At 37.2% G+C, this 27957-nt stretch overlaps 1 protein-coding gene across 1 annotated transcript in view; it reads left to right on the forward strand.

Moving 5' to 3' along the window:
- The window catches only part of LOC120244334 (fibrous sheath-interacting protein 2-like), a 74155-nt gene that overhangs the window by 16936 nt on the left and 29262 nt on the right, over window positions 1-27957 (forward strand). Inside the window, exons 11-13 of the mRNA XM_039250761.1 lie at window positions 683-796; window positions 4498-4670; window positions 21551-27957. Of these exons, the coding sequence (XP_039106692.1) occupies window positions 683-796; window positions 4498-4670; window positions 21551-27957 (6694 nt within the window). The remainder of the gene's footprint in view (window positions 1-682; window positions 797-4497; window positions 4671-21550) is intronic.

The raw sequence follows: 27957 nt of genomic DNA on the forward strand, positions 1-27957 counted from the left end.
AAAATAGAATTTAAATAACTGAATTCAAATAAGTGTTTGCAAGGACTTGAAGCAGCCATAACTCTGATATTGCAAGTTGGAATGGAAAATGGTAGCTAATTTCAGTTAAACTTCCATATGATCCCAGCCATCCCTGTCCTAGATATGTGCCCAAAAGAAGTGAAAATATATGTCCACGTAAAGACTCCTAGCAGCATTATTCATAATAGCCAAAAACAACTGGAAACAACCTAAATGCCCGTCAGTGGGCAAATGGATAAAGTGTAGTATAGAATATTATGTAGTAATAAAAAGGAATAAACCATTGTTACAGGCAACAATATTGATGAATTTCAAAAGAAATATGCTAAATGAAGGAAGCCAGACCAAGAAAAAAATAAAATAAAAAGAGAGTACATCCTATTTGATTCCATTTGTAGCAAATTCTAGAAAATGAAAACAATGATAGTGACAGCAGATCAGTGGTTGCCTGGAAGACAGGGGTGGAGAGAGGGATGAACTATAAGGGGAAACAAAGACTTTTGGGAGTGGTGGAAATGTTTGTGGTGATGGTTTCAATAGCTTGTATATGTGTCAAAACTGGACAAATGGTGTGTTTTAAGTATATGTGGTTTATTGTACTTCAATTGAATTTTGATAAAATTGTTTAAAATTATATGATTTCTCTTTCATTTATTTTTAGGACCAGGTCACCGTTCTCAGAGTTTTGTAAAAGTTCCTACCAAAAAACCATCAGTCTTCTTATCTTCTCAGCATGATGTACAGAAAAACAAAGCAGAACAAAAGGTAGAAAGTTGTATGTCTCAGATGCTTTGTATTGATCTTAATTTATCCTCTTAACTATTACTTCTATGAGATACCCTCTTCACGGGCATGGTACTGACTGATCAGAGATAATGGGGTCCTACACAGAACAGAACATTCTGAGTCAGCTTTATGTTAAATGTACCATATGGTTTAGCAGAAACCGACTTAAATATTTGCCAACACTGATAATAGCTAATGTTTACTGAGAACTTGCTGTGGGCCAGGGCCTGTGTTAACCTACAAGGAGGGAAAAACGGGGAAACAATTGACATGGGATACAGAGATGGAAAAGACATCATCACTACTCATGAGGACTCACTATGCAGGGATTAGACACAAATAAACAAAAGTCCTTACCATAAAATAAGAGGAGAGTTTTGATTTGTACAAAATGTAGTTGGAGCACAGAAGATTTAGAGACTGGTCCTGCCTAGAGAAATATAACAAGGCTTTATTAAAGGAGGGCTTCATTGTATTAGGTCTTGAGATATGAGTGCAATGCTTCCAGATGAATGAGGATATAGTGAAGCAGTATTACACACCGATATTAAAGTGTTAAGTGAGAGCACGGTAGTGCAAGCCTGCAAAGGCGGGGCAGCACCAGAGAGGAGACTGAAAAGGTGGGTTGCAGCCATTGTTTTGTATACCTTGCGGAGAATGGATTTGTCATCTCAGTAGTGGAGAACCACTGGAGGTTTTTGAGAAGAGATGTGAAAGAAGAATGAGATGGAGTTTAGAAAGGTAATCTGGGGGCACCTGTCTGGCTCAGTTGGAAAGGCATGCAACTCTTGATCTCCCAGGTCATGAGTTCAAGCCCCACATTGAGTATAGAGATTACTTAAGAAAATACACTTAAAAAAAGAGAGAGAAGCCTTTTTTAAAAACTAAAAAAATAAACAAATAAAAATATAGCCTAATTGAAGTGTACAAGATAGATGCAGTGTTTCAGAGAGAGATTAGAGGGAAGATCATTTTGAGTCTACTGGGATAGTCCAGATAAAAATGATAAGGGCCCAAACTAAGGGAGTGGCAGTGAGGGTAAACCAAAGGCCACAGACTTATGATGTTTTAGAGTTAGGCTATGTCAGGATTTGGTCACTAAATAGATTTGTAAATCCAGAGACAGGGAGAGGATGATGATGATGATGATGATGACGACGACAATGACAATTTAATTTTTGTATATAGCTTCTCTTGAAGTAGGATGTCTTTTCTCTGTGCTCCCATAGTGCTCAGGCCTACCTCTATCTCAGAAATCACTATACTGTGTCATATTTTTCTGTCTGTTCTACTGTAAAATGATAAACTTCTTAAGGTCAGGAATTGTATACCTTATTTTAATTCCAAGCAGTGTGTTCAATAAGGATTAGCTTGGATTGGATTGGTCCTAGCTGAAATAAATGGAGTAACTCTAAGCTTTCTACTGTGGATCACTGGATGGATAGTTTTATCTTGTTTTAAAGTTTATTTACTTATTCTGAGATAGAGTGCACACATGGGAGGGACAGAGAGAGAGGGATAGAAAGAATCTCAAGCAGGCACTGCACTGTCAGTGCAGATCCCAACACGGGGCTTGAACTCACAAACCATAAGATCATGACCTGAGCCAAAACCAAGAGTCAGATGTTTAATCAACTGAGCCACCCATGTGCCCCTAGATTGTTATGTCTGTAACAAAAATATGGAAGACAGAGGAGGAAAAAATTTGGAAAGATGGGAGTACATGAGCACATGACAAGGTTCATTTTGAAGTAGTTAGTTTGGGTACCTGTGAGAGATATTCATCAAAGAGGTTGATACTATGTATTAGCATTGATCCCAGAGCTTAGGAGATATGGGATGGGGAAAAAAGGGGACATACTATATTAATGTGATTTCTCTAGAGCCAGCAAGTCTCTTTTAGAAGCTTAATTACTAATGAATGCTTTTTTCTTGAATATTAAACCATACAGAAAGATAAAGAAATGACTAAAACATCACATATTTTAAATGAAGGTAAGAAAATGACAATATTTATAATTGCTCTGTTATCTTTAAGTTAAATAATTACAGTTTTGTCATGTAGTTTTCTAAATTATGCTTTTTTACCCCTAATTATAAAATCTGTGATTATTTTGATTAAAGAAGATATAAAAATTATTCATGATCGTAAATGTTAGTATCCCACATTTTTGAGTGATTGCTGGGTGAATAGGCACTTTGGAATTTGCAAACCATGGGGAAGTTAGAGTCTCTGCTGTGGCTGCCTATACTGATAGGTAGAGTAAATTTCTGAAGTACTGTGATTTGTGCAGAGAATTCTCTCTAGGAGAAGGTCTCTAATGTCATCCTTTCTCCCCAGACATAAAAATACATCCCATTTCCCATCTTCTGGCTGAACTAGAGGTTAGCTAAGTCTCTGTTAGTCTCTGCAGAAGATTCCCGTGCATATTCTACACAAACACAAAGAGCACTACCTCTCCACCCAAGTGGCCAATTAGCACCTCAAATCCAGTATGCACAAAACCAAATTCATCATCTTCCAGTCATAAAACCTGTTCTCTGTTCCTCCTTTTATTCAGTCACAAAGCCGGAGTCACCTTTGACTCTTTCCTATTGCTCATATTCTAATCCAAAAGTTGTCACATTTTGTCGAATCTACATCCTTTAACCATCTCATAATCTTTCTTTCCTTTCTGTTCACACCACCCCTGCCCTTAACAACTGCAATAATTTGCCTTCAGTCTCTTTTTCCTCTTGTTAATCTATCCTATAGTTTGTTATGAATGTAATCTTCTCGAAATATAGCTTTGAACATATAATTCCTCTACTCAAAAGTCTTCGGTGGTTTCCCCTTGCCAACTGAATAAAGTGCAAAGCAGTTCATTCTGAGGCAGGGGGAGTGATGGGAGATTAAGCTTGACAAAGTAATTTAGGAATTCAGACTTGTCTCTGACGGTGGTGGTGAGACACTGGAAGACATCTTGTATTTGGAGATACTGCCTTTATTGGCATAAATAAATACATCCCTGACTATGGTAATTCTAGACATATGGCAGTTCAGCAAGAACTATATCATTTGTTTTTCATATTTAAAAATACTTTTTCTTTTCCCCAGGAATCAAAAGTAGCTCACTTCAAGCTCCAAATGTTTCTGCTAAGACAAATGGCCCCAGACATTCTGTGCAGGCTATTTTGAAACCAGAGGCAAGTAACATTTCTTTTGTCCCAGATACAGATAGAAAAAAATGAAGTAAGAAATTATGATCAAAATTAGTAAAACACAATTTCATTCATTAAAAGACAATTCAGAACAGCCGTATTCCCTGAAATTAACCACTCTATAGTAAGATTTTATAAAAGTTGAAATGCAAACCCACAGTAATAATGCTCTCCCACTTCAGACTTCCAAAGCTCATAGCTGTCAGTTACACTACTCTTGTCATACTGTAAGTAAAGGGAATATCAGTAACAAGTTGTAAACTAGCAAAAAGTGGTAAGATCAAGACTTAAATGTGTTAAACAGATCCAAAATTTGAATGTTACATTTACCTCAATTTTAATAGAGATTTACCAGGAGCAACTTCAATGTTCCCACTTAGCCCTTAGGTTACGGGCTTCCTAAATGATGCGCTTCAAGAACTTCAAAATACATACCTGTGCCCTGCAGAGAAAGCAACAAATTGGGCTTTGAGAATCCTTTTCTTCTAGTGCTGATGGGCGGTGCAGAGATAGCCATGCTGCCTCACCCTGTCCCCTTTGTGAACAGGGATCACTCATCTGATGGTGGAAAGTTGGCGGCAGACATTCAGGGTACAACCTTTGGTCACAGCATAGATTGCCTTTGCGGACTTCCAGATTGTCATTTTAAGAATCAAATCCACGTATTTGGCTCTGTTAGCCCTGTATTAACTGGCTCAGTTGTTCTAAAAAGTTAATATGTTTGAAAGAGGTGTCATCAAGCAGGAAATCCACTAAAGTCTTCCCAAAAGTCTACCTTCACAACTAAGATAGCAAGTGCCATCATTTGCAATGTCCTACATTAAATGCATAGTAAGCAACAGACTCAACTATATATAGCTGCTCAATGTAGCAAGTTAGCCACAATATGCTTCTCTCTATAAACAGATATTTATTAAACAACTGCTGTGTACAGGGCACTGTATTACTATGTCAACATCCATAATTGGTATGCTTAGTTTCTGAAAAAAAGAAACCTAACTATTCTAAGATAGTTTAGTAGTTGTGCATTAGGAATTACTTTTTTCATTAGTTTCACTATGGAGCCATAAAAAAAGTATCCCCTGAGTGTAACATGGATGGTAAACTCAATACTACATACTTTGCCAAAAAGTCAATAAACACATTTAGACTATCAGTTTTTAAAGCAGGCTTTAAAAAATTTTTAATGTTTTTATTTGTTTCTGCGAGAGAGAGACAGCGTGAGCAGGGAGGGTCAGAGAGAAAGAGGGAGACCCAGAATCTGAAGCAGGCTCCAGGCTCTGAGCTGGCAGTCAGCACAGAGCCCGACGCGGGGCTCGAACCCACCAACCGTGAGATCATGACCTGAGCCGAAGTCAGACCCTCAGCCGACTGAGCCACCCAGGCGCCCCCCACCCCTGCCTGCTGCCTTACTGCCAGTTACATTAAATACAATATATGGGGGTGTCTGGGTGGCTCAGTCGGTTGAGTGTCTGACTTCGGCTCAGGTCATGATCTCACGGTTCGTGGGTTCGAGCCCCGCGTCGGGCTCTGTGCTGACTGCCAGCTCAGAGCCTGGAGCCTGCTTCAGATTCTGGGTCTCCCTCTTTCTCTCTGACCCTCCCTGCTCACGCTGTCTCTCTCTCGCAGAAACAAATAAAAACATTAAAAAAATTTAAAGCAGTCTTTAAATATCTATATGAACAATATGAATATATCAAATGGTCACAAAAACCTAATTTATTTTGAGAAATAGCATGACCACTTTTATTACAATAAAATATGATACTATTTTCCAACTTATTTTACCCATTCAATCAGTGTCAGGAAATATACTTCTGATGGCTTATGTTTAGCTCTTAGGCCTGAAAAAAATAAAGTCAACTCTGTTGGATTTATCTTTCTGTATAATTATCTAAGCAGGTAGAGCTCTTGGCCAAATTAGAGGCACATCCTATGCATGCAGAAAACCTGCTCTCTGCCTTCCAGCTTTCTAAAATCATGTCCCCTATAGTTTAAAAACCACACATAATCTTTTTATGTGTTCAGTTGATTACCTTCCATGCTGATCAGTGCATTCCTCAGTTAATTTTAAAATACCAATGAATTATACAAGCCTGTGAATTCTGTAAGTAATATATGTAATATAAACCAAATAAAGCATATATTTTTATTATAAATGGACTTTTAAAATTGTTTTCTTAAATTTCTGTATTTTAAATATGAGAAATAGCTGGTGTTCAAATTCTTTTAAAACTCCTTAGAGGATTTTCATTGTTTTGTTTTTTTTTTCTTGTGGCACATATAGATGAAATATGCTGATTTTAATGAAAAAAGGGCCAAGAAATCAAGCTTTAACTCTGAGACAGGTAAACATTAGCAACAGTTAAGTAAATCCTGAAATCTATTACCCTATTCATTCAACTAACATTTATTGAGCTTCTGCTATATGATAGGCATTTTGCTAATTACTACATACATATAAAGTAGAAACCATACCAAGTAGAAAAGCCATGATCCCTCTCCTGGATTTTACAGTTTGGTGGGGAACAGTTATGCCAATAATCACAACCCATTATAATAAGTGTAATAATGGAGGTATGTACATAGTTCGGTGGAAGCATAAGGAAGCCAGGAAAACTTTTATAGAAGACACAATTGGGCTGAGACATGAAGGAGAAGAAAGAATTTTCTAAGCAGATGAATAGAAGGAGAACCTTCCAGGAAAAGGGAATACATTTACTAAGATACAGACATTAGAGCATAGTACATTTTTGGAAATAGAAATCTTCTCAGAATTGGCTTTATCTAAAAGTTCAAGCTAGAGAATTGCAGAAGATGACTGGTATATAAGGGTTAGATTATTCTCTGGTAGGCCATGCCAAGAAATCTATCTTTTATAAATCTACCTTTTATCCTGTTATTCAAGGGCAACTATTGGAGAATATTGGAAGGGGCATAATATAATCAGAATTTGTCTTTTATAAAAAGGAAAAAAAAAAAAAGAGGGGCATCTGGATGGCTCAGTTGGTTGAGCTCAAGTCATGATCCCAGAGTTGTGGGACTAAGCCCTGCATTAGGCTCCACACTAGAGCCTGCTTGATATTCTCTCTCCCTCTCTCTCTCAAAGATCAGTAGATAGATAGATAGATACATAGATAGATAGATACATAGATAGATAGATAGATAGATAGATAGATAGATAGATAGATGATAGATAAAGGGATAAAAGAATTAGAGGTGAAGAGACTAGAGGAAATGAAACAACAAAAATAATAGCATTTAGTATATGCCAGTTACTATGCTAAACTCATTATATCCTCTCATTTAATCCTCCTACCAACTTAATGAGGACAGAAGTATTTTTATCTACTATTTTACATAAGTAAACTAAGTCTCAGAGTGGTAAATTATCTTGCCCCAGGTTTCATGGTGTATGTGTCAAATCCAAAGTTTTAGCCCAGGTCTGTCTTACTCAACCAATTCTAGCCACATGCCATGCTGTCTCTTTCTACACAATTAAAGAGACTATTACAATAGTCCAGCCTAGAAATGAGTACTGAACAAAGTCAGCGGCAGTGAGGATGAAGAGTTGGGTACAGTTTTGACTCAAATTAAGGAGGTCGAATGGATGAGATTTGGTTACTGATTGAATATGGGAGATTAAGGAGTTGAAGACAACTCCCAGATTTCTAGCCTGGGCAAATAAATAGGTAGTGAATAGTGGTTCCATTCAGTAGACAGGCAGTACAGAAGGATGAGCAAGTTTGGAGGATAAAAAAAATTAGTTCAACTTTTTAAGGTAGATTTTACTTTATCCTTTTAATTCCCTCTTTGATTTGAGAGTTATCCATGTTTCTTAATTATCAAGAAATTAATATTTTAGGTCACAGTTTTTTTAATTAAATTCAGAGAATATAGCCCGTAAATCTTTAACACGTTGAAGTTGTTAAGGTTTTCTTTGTGGCCAAATATGTGATTGCTATTTGAAAGTGCTCCATAGATATACCTAAAAAATGTATATTCTCTATTTGAAGGATGTAAGGGTCTAAATGAATATTAAATTACATTTATTGATTATATGTCTTTACTGATTTTTTTGTCTACTAGATTTTTCTTCTTATTGTCTACTAGATGTGTCCAGCCATTAAAGAGGTGTTTTGAAGTTCTACACAATAATTGTATTTTTATCAAATTCCTGTTGCATTTCTAATATGTTTCACACAGACTCTTCAGGATATTTATTCAACCATAGAAGACTTATTTATTTTTTGTAACAGTCACATTAGTTATCTGTTGCTAAGTTAACAAATTACCCCATAGCTCAGTGGCTTAAAAAAACAATCAGTATTATCCTACCGTTTCTGTGGTTAAGAATATAGGAACAACTTATCTGGGTGGTTCTGACTCAGGGTCTCTCATAAGGTTATGGTCAAGATGTAATCCAGAGATGTTGCAGTCATTTAAAGGATTGACTGGGACTGGAGGATTCCCTTCCAAAATGGCTCGCTCACATAGCTGTTGTCAGGAGATCTCAGTGCCTCACCCGTGGGCCTATCCATAGGGCTTCTTGAATATCTTCATGATATGGCATCTGGCATCCCCCTCAGAGTGAGTGATCCAAGATAGAGGGGATGAAACCACAATATATTTTATAACCTAGTTTCAGAAGCTATACACCATCACTTCTACCCTGTACGGTTCATTAGAACGAAGTCACTAAGTCCAACCCACACTCAAGGGGAAGAAGGTTAACCTCCACTTCTTGGAGGGAGTATTAACAAGGAATTTGTAGACATACTTTAAAACCACCACAACAGGAGCACCTGGGTAGCTTAGTTGGTTAAGTGTCTGACTCTTGGTTTTGCCTCAGTTCATGATCTCACAGTGAGATCGAACCCCATGTTGGGCTCTGCACTAACAGCATGGAGCCTTCTTGGGATTCTCTCTCTCTTCCTCTCTCTCTGTCCCTCCCCCACTTACACTCTCTCACCCTCTCTCAAAACAAACAAACAAACAAACATTTAAAAAATAAAACCACCACAATAGTGTTATCTTCATACTTATTTTTTCAGGTTTATGCACTATTAATTCTAGCTCCTTCCTTTCCAAAACTATACACGTGCAAAAACATACTCATATACAAAGAAACTCAAGAAGGCACATAGAATTTTAAGTAAATCTTTTAAAGCAGATCATTGGAATTTATTGATTATTCACAGTACACTTTATATTTATTAGGAGAAAGATAAATAGTAATTCACCTTTACTTTGAACTGGCTGTAATTGGTAATACAATTTTCTATTAATCAGAGAATTGTTTGTATAAGACTATTTAGTCATGTATACATATAAGTGACATACACCATTCCAATATTCCTATAGAAATATTCTACATGAAGACTGGCTTTAGGGATAATTATCCAGAAATATTTTCTAAACTCCACTTATGCAACTTTGCTAGATGTCATGCAAAGACAATATTTGAGTGGAAAGAGATTATGACTATTAGAATAATAAAAAAAACTTTGATCCAACATCTATGTTAAAGAATTGATTCAATAAATAAGTATTACTGAGTGCTTACTATATGCCAGGCACTGTAAACTATAGGATAGTAAGTCCTATAAGAGAAGGAAAGTATAGGGTGCTTCAGGAGCATTGACAGAGGGTACCTGTCTATCTAGGTAGATTTCAAGGAAGCCTCTCTGAGAGAGGTGACACAAGCTGAGTGAATCCTAAAAGATGAAGAATTTAAGAGAAGGAACTAGAGTTATAAAGGAAATAGTAAGGGCACAGGCAAAGGGAATTGTGTGTTGTTCAGTGTCTCTGGAGCATAGAATATATGTACAATGGTGACCAGAGATGAGGCTGGTGAGGTGGGCAATCACCCCAGATTTTAAAATATATTTTTTGCCTTCCTGGGAGTCCATGGAGGGTTTAAACACAGCAGTGACAGCAGGAAATAAAGACCTATTAGTACATGTTAATTACCATTTTACAAGTAGCTTGTGAAAGATACCAACAAGTAATTTTCTTTCTCTCTCTCTGAAAACTCACCCATAGCTCAAGGAGTCTTCGCTTCTCATGATTCATCAATTAAGTAAGTATCCAATGAAATTTAATAAAGTAATGTGTAATTTTAAATTAACATTTTAATAATTACACAGTAGTGCTGTTTGAGGGCAGATGCTCCCACGGAAGCCTCAGTTCTTGCAGTTCTGCCTGCATTCATTTCTTGCGACCTCTCAGGACTAAGCTCAAATTGTAAAGCTGGCAAAGTTATGTATATTCTTTTACCTTCTCTCTAGTCGCACTTTTGTTCTGTGTTCCCCTAACACACAGGGTCTTCATTTCCCTTTCAGGTAGCACTACCTCTTCTTTCCAGGTAGGTTTCTGGGATCTAGATCTATTCTTTTCCCCTCCACACTCAAACACACATTACTTGTCCCTTTTTAAGGTTATTGGTTTTCTAATAATAGTGAATTAGTTTACCATATAGTATTAATGACTTAGGCTGTCACCTTGTCCTGAAGGTATTTGCACTGTAACCTAACGTAATGAATCTCTAATGAGGCAAAGTCAAGGACAATGGAGAAGGGTTTCTTTGGGGGCTTAGGTACCTTTCAGCCCTCAAACCTTGGTGGCCACCTATTCTGTTAAAGTCCTGTTCCCCTCACACTTGAATATTTTGTGCATACAAAATAACTCCTGATGGAACACACATATCCAACACCACCATCTTTTTTTTTTCCCCGTGATCCCATCCCATTTTTCTGGTGTTAATTCAATTTATAAAGTTTTCTTTTTTCTTTTTTTAGAGGGAATTTTTATTTTATTTTATTTTTAATAGTTTATTGTTAAGTTGGTTTCCATGTAACACCCAGTGCTCATCCTCACAAGTGCCCTCCTCCATGCCCATCACCCCCTTCCCCTCTATCCCACTGCCATCAGCCCTCTACAAATCAAAACCACACTGAGATACCACCTCACATTGGTCAGAGTGGCTAAAATGAACAAATCAGGAGACTTTAGATGCTGGTGAGGATGTGGAGAAACAGGCACCCTCCTACACTGTTGGTGGGAATATAAACTGGTGCAGCCCCTCTGGAAAACAGTGTGGAGGTTCCTCAAAAAATTAACAATAGAACTCTCCTAGAACCTAGCAATAGCACTGCTAGGAATTTACCCAAGGGATATACAAGAGTGCTGACGCGTAGGGGCACATGTACCCCAATGTTCATAGCAGCACTCTCAACAATAGCCAACACATGGAAAGAGCCTAAGTGTGCATCAACTGATGAATGGATCAAGAAGATGTGGTTTATCTATCCAATGGAATACTACATGGCAATGAGAAAGAATGAAATCTGGCCATTTGTAGCAACATGGATGGAACTTGAGGGTGTTATGCTGAGAGAAATAAGTCAGGCAGAGAAGGACTGATACCATATGTTTGCACATATAGGTGGATTAGGAGGAACTTAACGGAGGACCATGGGGGAGAAGAAGGGGAAAAATAGTTGGGGAGAGGGAGGGAGGCAAACCATGTGAGACTTTTGAATGCTGAGAACACCATCATATTTTAAACACTCAAACCAAATGAGGTCCAGGATAGGTTTTATAAATTCCAAATTATGATGAAAATGGTTGGGTAAGTTGAAGCAGTATGTGGTGGTAAATGGTGTTGACATTCAGAGCAAGCTTCCTAGAAGGATTGAGTTTAGGAGTGATGAAGTCAGTTTGTCTGACTTACTGAGTGCTCATAAGATACAAAGATGCTAAAGGAAGGAAACTGACTAGCCCACTTTTAGGATGGTTTAAAGACATAAAGATGAGGAATAGTGATTATATAGTTTTAGAAAGTGTTAATTCCTATTTCCACCTTCCTCCTGCCTCCCCACTATCCTAGACTACAGAACTACAGAACTACAGAATCACGTGAGACTTTTCAAAAACAAATGCTCTGGATACCTTTTTGCTAAAAATCTTAGCTCAACTAAAATGAAGAACTCTACTTGTGACCTGGAGCTTCCTCCCCATTCTTCCTAAATAGACAGTGTTAAAACACCTTTAACTATCCTTAGGACAATTCCAGGCCAGAGCACAACAAAACATAGCTAACAATGGCTTTGAGGAGGGATATGATATTATCAAGTCAATACCTCTGCTGAACAACTGTGACAGCAGCATGTAGGACAAATGGAAGATGCTTAAATAGGTGCCCATTACAGAAGTCCATTAATGATTTGTGGCCTGCACAATGGCCTTCCTTTTGGAGTAGAGAGAAGTATGCATCCAAAACATGTTAAATTAGAATTTATGTGCCAAACTTTTTCGGGAACCTACTATGTTCAAAGTATAGTTCTGGGTATTAGATGAATACTAAGATAAATAAAGCACTACCTCTAACCTCAGTTGTTCTTTACAAAGCATCAGGACAAAAGACAGGGAGACTTGAGGAATGCCGGACAGTGAACTGAGGACAGGGCCGTGGACATAAGCAGTGTCAGGAAAAGGGAAGGCCACTCATGGAACCACCCAGTTTTTGGTTTTCAGATTAAACCACTGATGTTAGGATACAGAAGTGATGCTTTTAATTCCTACTTAGCCACTGGAATGAATAGATGGATTTGGCAATAGAATGGGCTGTGTGTGTGGATGAGCAAAAGGTATTCAGGTATCACCTCAAAGCTATGGATCTGAGATACAAACAGAAGACCACCAATTAGATTAAAAATTAGGTATTCAGAGGATTAGGGAGACTAATTTTAGGTTTGTCACATTCATCCTCAAGAGGTGGTTCGCCAACCATGTGAAGATATCTTTATCTTCTGGACTAAAGCAAAATTGTATGGAGGAGAAAATCAGAAACAGAGCATTATATTTATAGCTTTGTGAAATGGCAAGTTAAACTGTGAAAAAGTGTGCCTTCTCCTTGGGGCTTCTGAACTAATGGTCATTAATATCACTGCCCTCTTTATTTAAGAAGTAGGACGTGAGTGATACAAATGACTTATACCTTAAAACACTTTAATGGCATCAACCTATCAGGGAAAACCATCTAAGACTAGGGAAAATTAGATGGAATATCATGTCACTCCTGAAATTGTGATGGAACTTTCCAATATCATAGCAAGTTCATTTGCATGCTTCTGTTCAATTGACACTATCAAGAATCTGATAATTCATTGCAGATTATAGATTGCATCTGATATTACAACTATTTTCTAGTGGCTTTCTATGAGGCTTCCTCATTTTTCTGGTTAGTTTTGTTCTTAGATCTTTACCATTTCCTTTTACCTAAATGCATGCCTTTCGGACAGAAAGCCTGTGGGGACAGGGAGCAACAAATACACAGGACCCACTGGGTTCCACTTGCTGCGTGTGGTGTGAGGTAGAGAGAGTGGAAAAAAGAGTCTGGATGCATTAGGTTGCAAAGGACCTACAAGAAGGAAATTGTGCTGCAGTTGGCCTAAGAAACTGAGTCTTATAAAAATAAATGAAGCCAAAGGATATAATGTGTGTCACTGACATCCATATTCAAGTTCTAGTTTCATATTGAAAAACGTTCCTAGTCTGAGGATGGGTTATTGCTACCTAACCCTAGCTGAGACCTATAAGTTTTTCTTTCCCCACTAGGAGTCATGTTGTAATTTCAGAGACTGGCTTTATTTCTCAAAATTGAATTGTAGGCCTTGGGGGAAAAAAGTAATTTTGATAAAATAAGGGCAGGCCAAGTAAAAATGAAGATAAAGTGCCATTTTTCCTTTAAGGAAGTCAGGAAGAAGAGAGGCAAGTGATCCATGTAGGCAGGAAAATATGAAATAAATCAAAATTACAGTCTTAGGCCTTGTTTTTTTAAAACTCTTTTTTTAGTATTCTATAAATTACATGACTGTGGTTCTCTTGCTACAATTTAGTAAAATATATTTTTGGTTCCATGTAGTAGGTGATAATAAAGAATTCTGCTGAAAACATAGAATAGATTGCAATGACATGGATGGAGCTAGAGAGTATAATGCCAAGTAAAAGAAGGCAGTCAGAGAAAGACAAATACCATATGATTTCACTCATGTAGAATTTAAGAAACAAAACAAATGAGCAAAGGGGGAAAAGGCAAACCAAGAAACAGACTCTTAACTAAAGAGAACAAACTGATGTTATCAGAAGAGAGATGAAATAGATGATGGGGATTAAGGAGTGCACTTGTTGTGATAAGCAATGGGTGATTAAAATAAAAACTTTAAAAAAGAGAGAAGAAAAACATAAAATATTATGATACCTAGAAAAGGGCTACATCTAATTTGGTATTGCATATGATCGAAACCCATTATTTTAATCCATCGTTATCAATAATCATCCATGGGTCTTTTTCTGCTGTAGGGTGAAGGGGAGAGATTAGGAATTTTGAGGAGGTGGGCAGAAAGCGAATTATCTGAAAGCTCTGATCAAGCAGAGCAGGCAGAGAAGACTAACCTTCCCCCTGTCTCTCCAACCCCATACTCTTCCCAACTCACTACAAAACAAACTTGGCTAAGGTGGTTCATGAATAGCAACATCAGACAGATGTTAGCTTATGCAGCAGCTGTTTCTTATTCTACTATTTATGCAGCGATCATTCTACTCTGAATAATGGAGCATGTCCTATACCCACAGGCCAATATTTAAGTAGGAGGCTAAATAGGGGAATTAGACAAAAAAATAAAGCTTACTCTTTTTTGTGAATTTCTATGGAGAAAAAAATCTCCAAGCACAAAGGAGAAAATCTGACTCACTGATTGGGAATTGGGGGGAAACTTACATAAATTATTAATCATAAGTAATAAAATCAATCTTTCTTTACTTTTAGACAACAAAACTATCAAAACTGCTGTCAAGAAAAAGTATGTATAATGAAATTCACTGATAAAGCAACATGTTAAGGATATTTTGTAATAATGAGATTAGAGAAAAATCTGTGAATCAGACAATGAGCAAAATCATCTGTTGACATTAGCGTTTCCCTCTTTGTCTTCTTCTCTCCCTTGACTTTCACTCTCAGTTAACCTTCAGTTTTGCAGGGGTACAAAGTTATTGCTATTGGCCCTTTGGGCAAGGGGGCTCAGGAGGATATATTGAGGGAGCACTAGGAGGTTTAGTCACCAGGTGAAAAGCATCAACTACCACAGACCTGTTCCATAATGAGAAGCCATTAAGGAAAATATCTTAGCATACAATTAAGATCTGGTAGGGCTGAGCCTCCTGTCCCTTGGGCACGTGAACCAGGATGCCTAGATCTGTCTCTTAATTTTCCTGGGAGTAAGGAAAATCTTAGGGTGGTACTCCATCAAAAGAAATACGTGGTAACCTGAGAACTGTAACTTGGACCAGGTAAAGATAAGAGGGTGAATTTGATGAGTCCCAACTCTAGGGCTAGACAGAGGAATCATGAACATGAGAGAGGTTCGGAAGAGTAGCACACATACACTTTTTTCACACATACATCTGCTCAATTCAGAAAACCAGCAACAATCACAAATTTAGATATACTAGCACTAAAAAGACATTTCTTGGTTTAACAGTATAGTGAAAATAAGCTGAAAATCAGATTCTACTTACCACAGTTCACTTCAGTACAGAAATGCCCCTATTTTATACATCAAGTTTGGAAATGCCTCTTCTCTGCTACCTTATGAGTAATAATGTAGGTTTTCTGTACATTTTCTCTGGTATTAAGAAAATAATACATATTGAGATTCTTGGCTCATATGTATTAGAACAGATTTGGACCAATTTAGACCAAGAAGGTAAGTAACTTACCTGTTAATGGTTAGATGTTAGAAGTGTTTGAGTTCAGCCATGTTTATGTAAAACAAGTGTTTTTCAACCATATGTTGTCATCTCAGACTATGTTTTTCAAACTCAATAGCCATTTTCTAGTGTGGGCAGTAGGTGACAAAGAATGCATTAAGAGAACTAGATAGTGATAATGTTTGCATGACATAATGAGTATGCTTAATGCTACTGAACTGTACAGTTTAAAATGGTAAAATGGTACATTTTATGTTATGTGTACTTTGTCACAATAAAAATGCATAAAAGATTTGGGAATTGGAGTGGAAAAACTGGCTTTTCCCTGAAGTGGCTCTCAGACCTCTAATGGATCACGAGAGATATGCTACCTACAACAAGGTGCTAACTTTTCATTGAATGTTGGCCTAAACTTAAACAATCTGAAAGGTAACTTTGGAGGTAATTGGGAGGAAACAACCATGTTATAGGGAATCTGGTGCCCAAATGCCAGGATATCAAACAATGCATAGCCAGAATACCAAGCATCCAGCCTTTGCTGCCACTGACTTGTATGCATAGCTTTGAGAAATAAGAGTTTCTGTGGAAGGTATGCATTCTTGGTCTAGATGTCTTGAGAGTAACAATAACTTCAAAACAAATATTTTATTATAGGAAGGATAATTTTTATGTTCCCAAAATATATCTGCAATATGTAGAAGTACCTAAACAAGCATAGAGTTTTGCAGGTACAATTTGCATTTGGCCCCAATCTAGTCTTAGGTGTGACAGTGAGTACAATTAACCATTAAGGAAAAGGTCATTCAGGTCTAGTCCCTGGGTTTCTACTTTAGCTCATACTGAAGGATCCCCAACTTCCCTCTACTGCTCAGCCTTCTGGCCCTTTGAATCTCAGGTCTATATCAGCCTTTTTGACTTTAATTAATGTGTTTCTTTACTTCTGAGCCATCCTCTGTCTCCCTATCCAAGACAGTTTGCACTGATAATCTTTTGTTGCACCCAAAGCCTATTCATTTCCTCTAAATCATCAGTACTAATTGTTGACCATTAATTAGGCCTTAATAAGTAGTTGTAGTCGTTGGCATATATAAAGACATAGTGAATTGACAGAGGAAGGCAGCAATAGGCAGGCCACAGAGCCCACAGGCTGACTACTCCACTGTGGTGCTTTTTAACCATTACCTCATAGCTGGACAGATTCCTACATAAAAGAAGGCTACCTCTGCAAAGGCATATACATGTTTTGGAGGCAAATTTGTTGTGTGAAATAGTTTGTATTTCAATACAATAATTAAGAATTTCAATAATTTCAATAATTAAGAATTATTGCATGGACACAGTCTGTCTTTTTGCCAGAGCATTGGTTTTCTATGAGCTTAGACACCCACCTGGCTATATTTTTATTTATTTATTTAAATTCAAGTTACTTAACATACAGTGTTGCATTGGTTTCAGGAGTAGGACCCAGTGATTCATCACTTCCATATAACACCCAGTGCTCATACCAACAAGTGCCCTCCTTAGCGCCCATCACCCATTTAGCCCATAGCCCCACCCACCTCCCCTCGAGGCACCCTTTATTTTTCTCTGAATTTAAGACGCTCTTATGGTTTGCCTCCCTCTCTGTTTTTATTTTATTTTTCCTTCTCTTCCCCTATGTTTATCTGTTTTGTTTCTTAAATTCCACATGAGTGAAATCATATGATATTTGTCTTTTCCTGACGGACTTATTTCACTTAGCATAATACACTCTAGTTCCATCCACGTTGCTGCAAATGGCAAGATTTCATTCTTTTTGATTGCCAAGTAGGATTCCATTGTGTGTGTGTGTGTGTGTGTGTGTGTGTGTGTGTGTGTGTGTGTATTACACATCTCCTTTATCCATTCATCAGTCAATAGATATTTGGGTTCTTTCCATAATTTGGCTATTCTTGATAGCACAGCTATAAACAGTGGGGTGCATGTGTCCCTTTGAAGCAGAATTTTTGTATACTTTGGATATATACCAACTAGTGCAACTGCTGGGTTGTAGGGTAGCTGTATTTTTAATTCTTTGAGGAACATCCCTACTGTTTTCCAGAGTGGCTGTACCAGTTTGCATTCCCACCAACAGTGCAAAAGGGTTCCCCTTTATCCACCTCCTTGCCAACATCTGTTGTTTCCTGCGTTGTTACTCTTAGCCATTCTGACATGTGTGAGGTGGTATCTCATTGTCATTTTGATTTGTATTTCTCTGATGATGAGTGATGTTGAGCATATTTTCATGTGTTTGTTAGCCATTTGTATGTCTTCTTTAAAAAAGTGTCTATTCATATCTTCTGCCCATTTCTTCACTGGATTATTTGTTTTCTGGGTGTTGAGTTTGATAAGTTCTTTATAGATTTTGGATACTAACCCTTTCTCTGATATGTCATTTGCAAAAATATCCCATTCTATAAATTGCCTTTTAGTTTTTTTGATTGTTTCCTTCACTGTATAGAAGCTTTTTATCTTGATGAGGTTCCAATAGTTCATGTTTCTTTATGTTTCCCTTGCCTCGGGAGAGATGTTTCCTAAAAATTTGCTGTGACCTAGGTCAAAGAGGTTTTTGCTTGGTTTCTCCTCTAGGATTTTGATGGTTTCCTGTCTCACATTTAGGTCTTTCACCCATTTTGAATTTATTTTTGTGTATGGTATAAGAAAGTGGTTCATTTTCATTCTTCTACATGTCACTGTTCAGTTTTCTCATAACCATTTGCTGAAGAGACTTTTTTCTATTGGATACCCTTTTCTGCTTTGTCAAAGATTAGTTGGCCATACAATTGTGGGTCTATTTCTGGGCTCTCCATTCTCTTGCATTGATCTATGTGTGTGTGTTTGCACCAGAACCGTACTGTCTTAATGATTACAGCTTTATAATATAGCTTGAAGTCTGGAATTGTGATGCCTCTGGCTTTGGTTTTCTTTTCAATGTTAGTTTGGCTATTAAGGGTCTTTTCTGGTTCCATACAAATTTTAGGATTGTTTGTTTTAGCTCTGTGAAGAATGATGGTTTTATTTTGATAGGGATTGCATTAATGTGTAGAATGCCTTGGGTAGTATAGACATTTTAACAATGTTTATTCTTCAATCCATGAGCATGGAATATTTTTCCATTTCTTTGGCTCTTCTTCAATTTCTTTCATAAGCTTTCTATAGTTTTCATATGTTATACATCTTTGCTTAGGTTTATTCCTAGGTATCTTATGGATTTTCATGCAATTGTAAATGTGATAGATTCCTTGATTCTCTTTCAGTTGCTTAATTATTAGTGTATAGAAATGCAACCAATTTCTATACATTGATTTTATATCCTGTGACTTTGCTGAATTCACATATCACTTCCAGAAGTATTTTGGTGGAGTCTTTCAGGTTTTCCATGTAGATCATCATGTCATTTGTTAAGAGTGACAGTTTGCCTTTTTCTTTGCCAATTTGTATGCCTTTTATTTCTTTTTGTTGTCTGATTGTTGAGGCTAGGATTTCCAGTACTATGTGGAACAACAGTGGTAAGAGTGGACATTCATGTCATGTTCCTGACCTTAGGAGAAAAGCTCTGTTTTCCCCCATTGAGGATGATATTAGCTATGGGTCTTTTGTATATGGCCTTTATGATGTTGAGATATGTTACTTCTATCCCTACTTTCTTGAGGGTATTTATCAAGAAAAGATGCTGTATTTTGTCAAATGCTTTTTCTGTATCTATTGAAAGGATCGTATGGTTCTTGTCCTTTCTTCTATTAATGTGGTTTTTAAAAAATATTTTTACTTATTTCTAGGAGAGAGAGAGAGAGAGAAAGAGAGAGAGAGAGACAGCGTGAGCAGGGGAGGGTCAGAGAGAGAGGGAGACAGACTCCGAAATAGGCTCCAGGCTCCGAGCTGGCAGTCAGCACAGAGCCCGATGCGGGGCTCGAACCCACGAACTGCGAGATCATGACCTAAGCGAAAGTTGGACGCTTAACCGACTAAGCCACCCAGGCGCCCCCACTATTAATGTGGTTTTATCGCATTGATTGATTTGCAAATATTGGACCAGCCCTGCAGTCCAGGAATAAATCCCACTTGATCATGGTGAATAATTCTCTTAATACACTGTTGAATTTGATATGCTAGTATCTTGTTGAGAATTTTTGCATCCATGTTCATCAGGGATATTGGCCTGTAATTCTCCCTTTTAGTGGGGTCTTTGTCTGGTTTTAGAATCAAGTTAATGCTGGCCTCATAGGATGAGTTTGGAAACTTTCCTTCTATTTCTGTTTTTTGGAACAGTTTGAGAAGAATAGGTATTAAGTCTTCTTTCACTGTCTGGCAGAATTCCCCTTATTTGTTGGGAGGAACAAACAAGGCCTCTTGTTTTTTGGGAGATTTTGATAACTGATTCAATTTCTATGCCAGTTATGGGCCTGTTCAATTTTTCTACTTCTTCCTGTTTCAGTTTTGGTAGTGGGTGAGTTTCTAGGAATTTGTCTATTTCTTCAAGATAGCACACTCTGCTGGCATATAATTTTTCATAGTATTCTCTTATTATTGTTTGTATTTCTGTGGTGCTGGTTGTGATGTCTCTTCTTTCATTCATGATTTATTTGGGTCCTCTCTCTTTTCTTTTTAATGTTTGGCTAGGGGTTTATAAGTTTTGTTTATTCTTTCAAAAAACCAGCTTTTAGTATCATTGATCTGTTCTACTGGGTTTTTGTTTTTGTTTTACCCCTATATTGTTTATTTCTACTCTAGTCTTTATTATCTCCATTCTTCTGCTGGCTTTATGCTTTATTTGCTGCTCCTTTTCTAGCTCCTTTAGGTGTTAAATAAGGTTAGGTTGTGTATTTGGACCTTTTTTGCTTCTTGACATAGGCCTGAATTGCAATGTACTTTACTCTTAGGACCGTCTTTGCTCTATCCCAAAGGGTTTGGACTGTTGTGTTTTCATTTTCATTTCCTTCCATGTATTTTTTAATTTTTTCTTTAATTTCCTAGTTAAACCATTCATTCTTAAAATTTTTTATGTTTATTTATTTTCGAGAGAGACAGAGTGTGAGTCGGTTATGTGCAGAGAGAGGGAGACACAGAATCTGAAGCAGGCTTCAGTCTCTGGGCTGTCAGCACAGAGCCGGACATGGGGCTTGAACTCACAAACTATGAGATCATGACCTGAGCCGAAGTCTGGTGCTTACCTAACTGAGCCACCCAGGTGCCCCACCCATTCATTCTTTAGTAGGATGTTCTTTAACCTCCATGTATTTTGAGGGCTTTCCAAATTTTCTCTTGTGGTTGAAGTTTCATAGTGTTGTGATCTGAAAATATGCATGGTATGATCTCCCTCTTTTTGTATCTCTTGAGGGCTGATTTGTGATCCAGTATGTGATCTATTCTAGAGAAGGTCCCATGTGCACTTGAGAAGAATGTGTATTCTGCTGCTTTAGGATGAAATGTTCAGAATATATCTGCTAAGGCCATCTGGCCCAGCCACTTAGCTATTTTTTCTAACCAAGAAGCCATTTATGGTCAGCAATAAATGCTCAAAATCAAAGTTCCAAGGGATTTTTGAATCAAAGGGAATCTTATTAAAAGAATAGATCACAGCCACAGAGAATAAACCAACTTGAAATTAGATATTCTAAATAGATCCTTTCCTGTGTTCTTTCTATACACCATTGCTGGATTCTAGCTATATATTGTTTGATACAAGGAATTAAACTATCCCTAAAATAAATTCACATGTGATTTCCCTGTGTCTTGCTTACCTTCTTTCCAGGTAACTTCAGAAGAACTGAACAGTATAATTCATAATATAATGATCTGGGTTGTGGCTGCAGTGACTAGTATATTATACCCAGCCATCACAAAATATGAAGAAAGGTTGCAAAATATTGTATACCCATTGCCTGATGATTCTACCCTCTCTTCAAATAGTGTGAGTTGCTGCAGCACGTTCAGTGAAATGCTTCTATATGAAGCAAGTAAGGCATTTCAGGCAGAGGTCTGTGAAGACACAGCTGACAGGTCAGTACAGCAACCAGCAGCACCCATAAGCCCACCTTCTGCCCACAAAGAAAGAACAGTTACAGGAAAAACTCATCACAGGAAAAGACAATGTAAAACCTCTGGACCTAAAAATAATGAGACTGCTGGATCCCCTAAGATTAAAACCTGCAAATCTGACAGTCATCTTTCTGCACCAATTGAAACAGGCACAAAGGAATCTGAAGATGCTACCACTAAAACAGATGGCTTAGAACACCCACTGTCTACTGATGAAAAAGCAAAAGTTGTAAAGGAGATGCAGGAGTTAAAGAATGTTTTTGATAACTTCAAACATCATCTAAAAGAGGAAACTGAGCTGATTTTAGAAAATATCTTTCATGAAATGGTGTCTGAATTAACCCAAACCATTCCTATTCTTTCTTCTGTTATGGCAAAAACTTTGGATGACCAAACTGACATTGACAAAGGAGACTTGATTTCCAGTGCCAGTATCTCCTCAGCAGCTGCTGAAATTATGGAAAGCATGCTTGATAAGTTACAGTCTGTTGTTGAGAAAAAATGTATTGAAGTATTTTCACAAGAAAATTTTTCAGTTCACTTTAAATCAGACTTACCAATCAGTGGAGAACATTTCATTTCTCCAGAAGAAAAAACTTCAAAAGCTCCACTGTCTTACACTGTGGAGAACATGAGTGATATTGCAGAGGATATGGTTCATGTGATTTTAGAAAAGCTGATGGCTCTTGCATCTTCTAAGCAAAATGAACTTGCTCGTCTTGAAATCACAACTGAACTGGCTTATCAACAACACAGGGAAGATCCAATATATGTGTCCCTTCAAAGAGCCTGTAAAAGGAAATCCAGTGCTGAACCTGATGCAGCCAGTTTGAATGGCAGAGAAGAAATACAAAATATTGTGTCAAATATTTTTTCCCAGTCCTCTTTGGTTGGTTATATACAGGAAGCAATCAGCACTATATTAAATTATATACGAATTGGACTTAATGAAAGCCTCATTGCATCTAAAGAAACAGTGGTCATCCTTCAACTACTTGATGATATCTTGGCTCAGCTACATCAGAAACCAGCAAAGACAGTTGTCCAGAAAAGAAGACACCCTGGCCTAAGTAGTCCTTCTGGTACTGAAGAAGAGCACAGACTCACGAGCACTAGAGTAGCTAATGATCCTAGATATGGATGCCTATTTCCGCCTATTAATGTTCCTGGCATGCTTCTTTATTCTGAAGATGAAAATAAAGAAATAGACAAGATTGTGGAAAATGTGCTGATTTCATCTATCAAAGATGAAAAAGCAAAATTACAAGAACAGCTTCCTGATCACTGGCTAACCAGGAAAAATGGCGATTTAAAGTACAAAAGAAATATGAACTTACCTACGAAGCCTGCTTCTCAAGGCAAACTAGTATTTCCTGACTGGGGATTAAAGACTGACCTTCCAGCTTTTGATAATAGGGACCTTTTGAAGGACAAGCCATGTTTGAATAAAGACCATTTGCTTCTTGGCCAACATGTAAAGCATCAAATACAAAAAGCCTCAGAAAATATAATTACAAGTATTTTAGCAGAGATTCTCAAAGACATATCTTCTGGGCCCTCTGGTCACCTAGATTATAAAAATGATAAGGAAGCTTCACTTCTTACCTCAGAAAGCCCACAAGATCTTTCCTCTCAAGACTGGATGAACCAGATGTTCTCTGTGTCAGAAATCCAAATAATAGCTCAAGAAGTTGTAGATGCTGTATTAAAAATACTTTACATAGCTTATAGTCACATTATCCATCATTCTTCATCAGTAGATGAAACTTCTCTAGGTAATGCTGACATACCAAATAATGAGCCATTAGAAATATGGTTTGAGAGTAAAAGGAAGATGAAATTTTTATTTTTACTTGGCATAGACCCTACAAAAGATCTCTGGTTAGAACCTGAAGAAAGTAGATCAACACCTGAACCTATAGTTCACATTAGTGATAAGATCATCTATACAATTTTTAAGAAGCTGAAATCATTTATTTGTCCGAAATTGCAAAACTGCTTTAAACTAGAAAGCTATGCTGACCATTCAAAGCCTGTACCTGACAGGAAACCTTCATTTCAATCTCACTTTGGTACTTATACAACTAAAGTGGTAAAAATTGTTTTGGATGCTATCCAGAAAGAACTGAAATACAATAAGAAAAATGAAAATTTTGGGAAGAGTGGCTCTCCCAAGCATTTTATAGATACAGGAGTTTTTGCTGACTATGAAAAGGAATTAGACTCTGTTGTCACAAGGCTAAATAATGACATTATGATAAATTCATTAGCAACTTGTATTTGTGAGTTGTTAAGTGGAAATACAGGTAAAAGCAATGTTATACTCCCTTCAGATGAGCTAAGGTCTAAAATCTCACATGAAACTGCTGACATTGGTCAACAATGTCATTGTCCTCATATGCAAGAGAAAGTTGATAAATGTACCAGATTGCAAGTGTTAGATAGAATTGGGGATACCTTATATGACATGTTACATGAGCTCATAGGAGACCACCCATTTTCTCCCCCATCTGATGAACAAAATAGAGAGCAGATCAACGAGAATTTGAGGACAACCACTTCACTGCAGTCTAATATTCAGCTCATTTCTCATACAATTCTAGAAGATATCATTAGAAAATTATGTAGTGTTGAAATGGATCACATTTACACAAATTCAGAATGTATAGCTACCTCAGAGTATATTGATACTGACAGCCTATCATTTGCTTTGCTCCTTGAGGAAATGAGCAGATGCTCTGACATAATCTCCAGTATGATGTCCAGTGTGATCCAGCCAGGTAGCGAAGAGGTGACTAACAACAAGGGAAAGACAACTGCCTCCAAAACAGGGACCACAAAAGTAAAGCATACAGATAAACTGGAAGCCATGGCTTCAGAGATCTTTGAAATGGTTTTTGCTAAATTGAAATGGTTTGCCAATAGAAATTTAGAAACTCTGGGCACTACAGTCAGTGGAAATAAAAAGAACAATAAGAGGTACTGGGAAAGTGAAAGTATCAACATTTGTACAAACACACATGAAAGACAATTGCAGTCTGCTTTGTATGTGCATGCAAAGAAAGTATCAAGTACTATTTTGAAGGCTATGCAAACAGAATTAAATGTGAGTTTGCCAGATTTGGAAACAGATATGACCAAGCCACTACAGGAGAAAGAAGTGCTTAAGAATCTGGTCAATTTAATTTTAGATGCAGGGCATCCAAATAAGTTTAATGAAACTGAACCAGAAGATCAAGGCATTGAAAATTACAGATACAGGCCAACCTGTGGAAATTTTCTTCCTGGAGGAGCTGACCCAGAGTCTTATCTAGAAGATCTTGCAGATATAGAGAAAGAAAGCCCTCGAGAGGAAAGACCACCAGAAGAAACTAAATCAGAATCTCTTAAGCAATGGGACCTAGAAAGAACATTTAAAAATTTTGAAGTAGAACTCAAAGAACCAGAAAAGTCCCCAGTTGTGCCCATTATAAGAAATATTTTGAATGAAATTTTTCAGGATGACTTAATTGATCAATTAAGTGTGCTTACTCTCTCCCAATCCCATGTATTGGACACTCCTCATGCTGGAGGTAAACCATTTGCTCAAAAATCAATTCCATCTGTGGATAAAAGAATGGATCTTTTAGTGTCTGAAGCAGATGTAACTGTTGTTGTAGGTAATGTTGTTAGAACCATACTTCAAAAACTTTCTTCTGCTGCCATGACAGACAGAAATGCAAATGAAAATAAATATAACACTATCACCTGCTTGGCAAATATCTCTTTTCCTGAACATGCCAGTGGAGAAAAATCCTCTGTTCATTCTACCACACTGGACAGAAATCCAGGTACATTTCAGTCCACATTTGGTAGCAGTAAAAGGACCAAAATTAACGTAGTTGAAGATATTATACAGTCAGTATTAACAAATCTAGAAATGTTTGCTACTTCCAAAGTAAAAGCTCTCTTTTGTCCTCATATCAATCTCACAGTTCCAATGGCTTTGCCTCTACAGCAGGATGAGATTGCTTTAAGCCAACCATGGCTATCAACCAAACATTCATATTCTGATGATCAATGTTCCTCTTGCTCAGGGGATCATAACAAGTCTGGAGAGACCACCTCAATATGTCACCTGACTGCCTGTAAATTAAACAGATATGCGACAGAAGTGGCTAGACAAATTTTACAAGGAATCAAACAAAAGTTAGATAAAGAAATGGAAAATCCATTCTTAGCTCATAATATTGTGGTTTCTGACAGGATCCCAAGTCAGACTGTTAACACAGTGTTAAGTATTACGTCCACTAAAGGTAAATATGAAAAAAACATATTTGACAGAGCTATTGATCTAAGTCGGCCAGAAGATATTATTGAAAGGCTGTTCAATAAAAGTGATTATCGAAAAAAACTTCAACTTCAAATACTAGATACCATTGAAGGTATCTTAAGTGACATCTGTGAGAAAGCACTAGATGAGAATAATGTCCTACTTGCAGAATCCACTCTTAATAAATGTAACATAAGTGGGAAACATTTAGACGCAAACTCTGAAACAATCCCCAAGTGTGCAAATAAGGCTGTTCCAGTGCTTTTAGTTCCTAAGTCTTCTGTTGCTATGATTTCCAGTGATATGGTGGATATTGTTCTTCAAACTCTTACTTCTGCTATCATGCTTGGTGTAAATGCAAAGGATTCTATTTTTCCAAAATTGCCCCTGACGTTTTCTGGTGTATTTCCCGAAGCAGAACATCAACAACCTCTTGTTATGGACCCAATGAATGAAAGAGAAAGGGAGATACTTCCATTTGCAAGAAGGGGAAGAGATGTACAGCTGAAATCAATCTACTGTGATGATAATCAGACAACTATATTTAAAAGACAAGATGCCAAGAAATATGCTTTTGACCCATGTGAAGAAAATGCTCGCTTCATTACTAAAACCATTTTGAATAGATTAAAATCTTTTGCCACAGAAAGAATAGATTTTCTACTTACTCTTTATACTCAGACTAGAGAAAAACCATATGTTGTTGGCCCAGAATTTACAAATTATAAACAAAACTACAGTGTATTTCTTGAAGCAAACCAAACGCCATCAGATGTGAATATCCCAAAAGTCTCAACAGCCAGAACTATTCTTGGTCAAGAGGTAACAGATTACACATTTGCTAATTACAGAGAAAAACACAGACCTGCAATTCATATATCACAAGGTAGTCTTAGGGAATATGCTGATATAATTGCCAGTACCATTTTGATGCTTATAAAAAATGACATAGATTTAGAAATCCAAAAAATGTATTCATATCCAAACAATACTTCATTCCAAGAAAACATAATTGCAAGTGAAACTGTCTACAACATCTTCAAGAGTTTATGTGATAAAATATCTTTAAAGGCAAATAGGTTTTACTCACAGCAGAACCCTAACCTATTTACACAACTAGCTGTACAAAATGAAATATTGCCTGGTCAAAGAAAGATGGAAGATAACAGTGAACTATCTCTTTTTTCAAAATACCCACATCAAAACCAAATTCTATCAGAAGCAGAAAACCTGAGAAGGGTTTTGGAAGAGATATTTAAAAATGGAGAATCTAGACAGGAAAAAACTGCTTTGTTAAGTGTGATTAAGGAAATGTTAAAGAAGATATATCAAAGGATAATGGAAGACATAGACCATTGCCCTCCATTTAAGGAAGCCCCCCACTTTACATCTGGTTCTAAAATTAAAACATCAACAGCAGCACAAAAGAAAACCTTACAGTCACATATAAGCAGTGTTGCAAATGACATAGTTGAAAGTGTTTTCAGAAAAATGTTCTCAATAGTTACAACATCCTTATATGAAAACAAGGAGACCAAGGGAGAACTGGAAGCATCTGGCAATGATGAATTACTGATGAATCCATCATACTTTCAGGACTTGAAACAAGCAGAAAGAAGTGTCCCCCCTGAACATGTGACACTGCAAGTTTGCCCTTCTACAGGCTTTAGAGGTATGGCTTCTTCAGAAAACACCTTATTGCAAACTTCTCCACTGCAAGTGGGTAAAGAATTGGTCCAAAAGGTTCTCAAAAAGATCACAAATTTTGTTTTGCAAAACCTAGAAAACAATTTGTCCCCTAAAGATTG

This window comes from Hyaena hyaena, unplaced genomic scaffold (assembly GCF_003009895.1).
Source record: "Hyaena hyaena isolate Hyena2069 unplaced genomic scaffold, ASM300989v1 scaffold_383, whole genome shotgun sequence".
In the NCBI taxonomy this organism is placed as follows: domain Eukaryota; kingdom Metazoa; phylum Chordata; class Mammalia; order Carnivora; family Hyaenidae; genus Hyaena; species Hyaena hyaena.